The sequence below is a fragment of the Sinocyclocheilus grahami genome, unplaced genomic scaffold (genome assembly GCF_001515645.1).
Source record: "Sinocyclocheilus grahami isolate Dianchi unplaced genomic scaffold, SAMN03320097.WGS_v1.1 scaffold327.1, whole genome shotgun sequence".
NCBI classification, from domain to species: domain Eukaryota; kingdom Metazoa; phylum Chordata; class Actinopteri; order Cypriniformes; family Cyprinidae; genus Sinocyclocheilus; species Sinocyclocheilus grahami.
In genome coordinates this window covers 1,252,920-1,259,251 of record NW_015505506.1, presented here as the reverse complement: position 1 = coordinate 1,259,251, position 6,332 = coordinate 1,252,920, and the positions used below count along the sequence as shown (strand labels likewise).

General features: G+C 37.5%; 1 protein-coding gene across 1 annotated transcript in view; it reads right to left on the bottom strand.

Annotated features, from left to right (window-relative positions):
• LOC107602451 (AP2-associated protein kinase 1-like) overlaps nt 1-6,319 on the bottom strand; it is a 54,937-nt gene extending 48,618 nt beyond the window's left edge. The window contains exon 1 of the mRNA XM_016294944.1: nt 5,783-6,319. Within this exon, the coding sequence (XP_016150430.1) occupies nt 5,783-5,936 (154 nt within the window). The 5' untranslated portion in view covers nt 5,937-6,319. The remainder of the gene's footprint in view (nt 1-5,782) is intronic.
• Between the last annotated feature and the right edge of the window lie 13 nt (nt 6,320-6,332).

Sequence of the window (6,332 nt, the reverse complement as noted above, 5' to 3'; positions counted from 1 at the left end):
ATTCTGACAGTGTATGATTTCTATTAACATTACAGAATAGAACATGATCAATATTATCTTTCAACGTTCAATTTAAATAATTGTAATTGCACAAACTATGTAGGCTACAATTTCAATTTGTTTATTGTGAAATAACTCAAACATTTATGTTTTATTTCTGTTCTCTGATAAGCATTGTTCAGTGCTGCCGTTCCCAAAAGCTTTAATGCTTTCTTATGATAGTTTCGGGAAACGCAGCCCTGTTTGAATGCACTGTCAGCAGTGAGTGAATGCTCTCTGTGATTGATTGGTTCTGTCTTGCAACATTTGCATGTGTTCAGATGAGCAGGAAAATAGTTCTATCCTACACAATTACTCGCTAACAAAGGTTATTCGTCAAATTCAATGCATATTGTATGCATTATTATTATTTTTATTAAATAAACAAAACCACTGGTAAATAAAGCGCACCTTAGTATCGATATTTTTTGTTTGAGTATCAATACTTTCGATACTATCGTCAGTATCGATATATCGATACTTCGGATCGATACGCCCATCCCTAAAACACAGCCTAAAGCTGCTGAGCGGCGTTTGGATGAATATGTAGATATATGCTGCGCGCTTTCCTCTAAATAGCTAAATAAACACAACAAAAACGGACAGCGGTGAGAAAGCAGCTGTTAAGAAAGCATCTAATTACAGCGATGTGGATGTTGCACAAGCTCTGCAGTTCAGTAAAGTCCAGTCACCGCACGTTTATTTAAGTACTTTATGCAATAGATAGTCTTAAATCAAGCAGCTTTACAGTATTAAACATGAAAAACCAGAATCAGTGTCGCTTTCAGTTAGAATTACAACCTGATTTTCTGTTATTTAGCAGCAACTCCAGTGTGGAGCTAGCTAATGATAAAATTGTTTAGTAGTGGGGAAAAAAATATTATTTCTTTAAAGTGATAGTTTGGTTTGCAGAGTTCAAAGCTTTATCTAGCTCAGGACTTTTTTGGTTATCATAACCTTATACTGTATTTTAAGTATAAGTTTTCACTATTTTTAAGCGTCTTATCACTTACCTTTATTTTGTTTATTATCCATATTACTTACAAAAGGAGATGTTAGGCAGAATTATGTCATTCAGTTAATTTTTCATTTAGCTAATTAAATGGTGAATGAGTTTCTCGGTCATCTCATTTTGTGTGCCAAATATATTTATTTGTATAAATGAATTGTATAATTGTAATTGCATAATATGACTTTCAAAAGCTGAAGTGCTTACCTTTGTTTATTTGTTAGAATATATATAGCTCAATATTTTAACTAACTGCAAAAGCTGAATAATCAATCAAAGTCTACTTATTAATCAGTGAAATAATCGATGATTAGTCGATTAATGTTCTAATAATCGTTATATTAATCGATGATCAAAATAATCGTTTGTTGCAGCCCTACTATCTGCCAATTTTCTTTTAAAACATTCGATGATCAGGGCTAATAATATCCAGTCAATCAAAAGACCAATTACTCTGAAACATGGAAAACATGTTGATGTGGAAAGAACAGAAGGAACTTTTTCCAGAATTGTGTAATTAATTATCATTCATTTGAAAGGAAAAGCAATAGAACCAAAAATATCGGGTCTCGGCAGATGTCACTCTAAATGGTCGGATATCGGTATCACCACCGAAATGTTGTATCAGTGCATCTAGTGCCGTCAAAGATATTGATTTTTGCTTTCTTGCCCTCTCTTCGACAGCGGGTTCATGCCAAGACATTTGAAGTAAACATATGCAAAATGTTTTTCTGTAGTGTTTTACCATTAATGTAAATATATAGCTCATTGTCATGTTCTAGCCTTGTAATATTTACTGTATCTTTCAATAAAAATCAAAAAATGTATGCCGTTAATGTTGTGGCAGTTTTTCCTCATGGTATCAAAAACCACTATTTTTCCAAGTTAGAAATTCCAGTATAATGACAACACTAATCCCTACCAGTTTTCTGTTTAGTTTTTTCTTCTAAAGATCTTACATTATCATACAAACCACATAGTATGAATTCATATTAAAGTGCCAAGTCATAAAATAATTGTGTTTTCTCATCTATCCAGAAGCTGGGGATACCTGCTGACCTGTTCATAGATAGTTACCTGAATAAGAATGAGTTTGACCAAACATTTGTGTCTGCATTTGCCTATTTGCATAGAATTTTTCAGGTAAACAACAGTGCGTGTGTGTGTTGGGTGTTCATTGGAACCTCGAAAATGTTTCTGTCGGTCTTTTAGCAAGTGAAAGGTGGCAGCCTGACTGAGTCAGTGATGTAATAGTTTAACAACATTGAGTTAAAGCTCGAAGGCCTCATAAACTCATCTGAACGACTAGGCGGAAGTAAAACACTGAACTGTGCTTCAAGGTCAAAGCCTTTAGACCTTGACAGTTTTCCCTTCACAAAATGGCTTAGACAGCATAACCGGCCACTGTACTAGGGTGGCCCACTGCCATGAGCACAGGGTTGGGTGCTGTTCTTCGGAAGAGCCAGCTGAAATCATTCACAGTTCAGCTGTTGTGTTAGGCTTCCTAAACTCCCCTGGAACAAATGTGAGGGACTGAAATACAGTGCATGTTCTGCCTTTCACCTATTAAACACTGTTTAGAAACTAAATTTGTCCACACACAAAAAAAACAATTTAAATCAAGGTTAAGTTCCTAGAGAAATTCTCACTTTGACTTCATACGGTTCTCCAAAAAAAACGTTCAAATTTAATTAGAAAAAATGTCATGTGGTGTAACCATCAACAGTAGTAAAATATTATTCTTACATCTTCAATACATGCGAGTGATCTTAATTGTTATTAAACATCTTTAAATACCGAGTTATATATTTAATTATATATTTTCAAGGTAAACGGTACTTTTTATACAAATATCGTAAAACGTTTTTGAGAACTCTCACCACGACAATTTACTTTATTTGCATTTTACTGAATTAACCTTGCTTAGTGAAGTCATATCTGATATTTTAAAAGATTTAAAGGGATAATTCACCCCCCCCCCCCCCCAAAAAAAATTTTTCTTAATTATTTTAAATATTTTTTTTTTTTTTTTCTTTGAACTCTCACCACGACAATTTACTTTATTTGCATTTTACTGAATTAACCTTGCTTAGTGAAGTCATATCTGATATTTTAAAAGATTTAAAGGGATAATTCCCCCCCCCCCCCCCCCAAATAAAATTCTTCTATAGATATTTAAGATATTTTTAATATTCTCTCATTATTTTTGCCCATCCACACTCAACCAAAATTTTCACACAATACGAAAAAAAACAAAAAAACATTGTAAAATAACCCATATGAATTAAGTGCTTTAATTTAAGTCTTCTGAATAAACGTGACTGCTATGATTAACAGATTTATTTAGGCTTTTATTTACATATAAACATCAATCAACATAAAAACTCATCAAATATGGTAAACAGAAACTCAACTGCTTGCTTGATGAGAACAAACCTCATTAGCCAAAAAGGATGAGAGAATATAAAAAAAAACATTGCAATTTGCGTTCTGAAGATAAATAAAACTCTTATGGGTGTGAACAACTTGAGGGTGAGTAAATGACAGAAAGAAACTATCCCTTTAAGAGATGCCTCTAAATATCCATGAAAAGTTTGAAATGCATTCAAAATATGTTTGACTGGGATGGCAGCGGAATGAAAGACAAAATCAAAAGCAGATTTTGAAAGCCCTGTTTCGTTAAGATGTACAAAAGTACCAGTTCAAATTCCATGAGAAGTAGCTCAAGTCAACATGTTCATAAAGTGCAAGTATCTGAGGACATCACAATGCACTGCTCTCCAGTTAAAGGGACAGTTCACCCAAAAATGAAAATTCTGTCATCATTTACTCACCCTCAAGTAGTTCCAAACCCGTATACATTTCTTTGTTCTGCCGAACACAAAGGGAGATATTTTGAAGAAAGTTTGTAACCAGGCTGTTTTGGGGCACCATTGACTTCCATAGTAGGAGAAAAAAATACTATGGAAGTCAATGGTGCCCCAGAACTGCTCCGTTTCTCACGTTCTTCAGAATATCTTCCTTTGTGTTCTGCAGAACAAAGACATTCATACAGGTTTAGAACTACTTGAGGGTGAGTAAATGATGACAGAATTTTCATTTTTGGGTGAACTGTCCCTTTAACAGCTATGTTTGCAACAGAGACATTATTCTATGGCAAAATCCCTTCATGGACAAAAATATCATGTCATACTTGCATATCATCAAATACTAAAATCACACTCGGTAATAGACTTTCCCTATAACATAAAAAAAACACAAATGGCAGGATGCCTCGGGTCTCCCATGAGACACAGTGACTCCAAATGTGCTTACAGGCAATAATGACTTGTGTAATGCATTCAGAACTCTCTCTGCACGGAGGTCATGACATGAACATACGACAGCCGCTCTACTCTCTCTGCCTTCATAATATCGTCCGTCTTTACATTGTGAGCTGTAAGATGTAGCTTAAAATTCCTCTCACACCATAACCAGTGTTGAGTTCCTGACACCTTATTAGGGCTCCTCTGCTGACATCTCAGTGCATCAGTGAGGGGAATGACTCCAAATCTGCTTAAGAGACCTAAAGCTGATGACTCATGTAATGCATCCTGTGCATTCAGACCTTTCCACATGCTCAGCTACAGAACCACAATGGGCTGCACGCAAGTTACAGAAACCCTGGGAAACACAGAGCTGTCCGAACTCGGTCCTGGAGGGCCGGTGTCCTGCAGAGTTTAGCTCCAACTTGCCTCAACACACCTGCCTTCAAGTTTCTAGTATGCCTAGTAAGAGCTTGATTAGCTGGTTCAGGTGTGTTTAACTGGGGTTGGAGCTAAACTCTTCAGGACACCGGCCCTCCAGGACCGAGTTTGGGCAGCCCTGTTTTAGAGGAATTACTGTCGTCATACGCTCACATTCATGTCCTTCTGCCTGGATGACTTACTTTATTCTGTAGAATATGAAATTAGGTATCTTGTAGAATGTTTACAATGCTCTTCTCCATACTACAAAAGCATAAAAACGATCTGAAATGGCTGAAAAATAAATATATTATTAAAAATAATAACAATAATACAAAATAATAAGAGAAAAAGGCAGATTTTTTTAAAGTTCCATGGCAGAAAGTGGGTTTGGAACAACATTAAAGTGAGTAAATCCTTTAATGATCAAAAGACACAAATATGGCTTACAAAACGAAAGAATCAATACAGTTTTGGCATCATGTCAGACCTGCTGTTGGCAGGCGGCATGCAGAGGCTTAGGGCAAGATTTTCAGTGAATAATAATTTAAATTTTAAACTCTTCCTCAAAATAAACATGTGATTTCAGAAAACTTGTCAAACGTATTCACGAGTCAATTCATTTACTTTAATGTCACTTTGTGGAGCTTGCCCTTTCCGGTTTCCACCCACGTTCACTAAATGGAAAAGAACAGCTTGGACATTCTGCTAAACTTCTCCTTTTGACCTCCACAGAGGAAAGTAAGCCATACATGTCCGTAACACCATGAGGGCGAGTAAATGCTCTCCAAGCTTTCATTTGGGTGTTAAATATGAAAGTAAACTATATTATAACGAACTGATACTAAAGCAAAGCTGAGGCAGCAAATATTTAGTTGACGCATGAGCGAGAGGAGTCATTCATAAGGCATCATTATGTATTTATTTATTCAACCATAGACCATAAAAGCACCACCAGCACGAACATTTCACTAGCTGATTGTGCTTCTGAGCGCGTGAAGTCGCTTACCCTCCGCCACAGTCTCCTCCGCGGTCACCTGATATCGTCCGATGGAGAAAACGCGTCCGATAAACGCGCCGGACCCCGCGCCGCCCCCCGCAGCGGCTCCAGACGCGGGCCCGGAGCCCACCATCTCCCGTCGGCCATCGAAGAACTTCTTCATTGTCCAACCGGCAGCACTTTAATACTCATTAAATCGTGAAAACCCGCCTGACTCTCTCTCTGTCTCTCTCGCGCGCGCGTGTGGTTCTCCAGCTCCGGCTCCGAGGCTTGACAGACGCGCAAACAATCTCTCGAGATATAATACACCTTACCGTCCGGATAGAGACTCCGAGGTTCATGCGAGCTCAGCGCACCTTCATCACAAAATCAACCCGGGCTGCGTCAAATTACAGATCCAAAAACAACTCATCAGGATGAGTCACCTTTGACATCTCTTCATTCTCATAGCAGCAGCTTATAACACGATCTGCTGAGCGCCAGCAGCTTCTGCCACGCTGTCTCTTACTGTGCGCTGGACAACGATTATCGGCACAGCACGGCATTCAGGAGTCTCTCT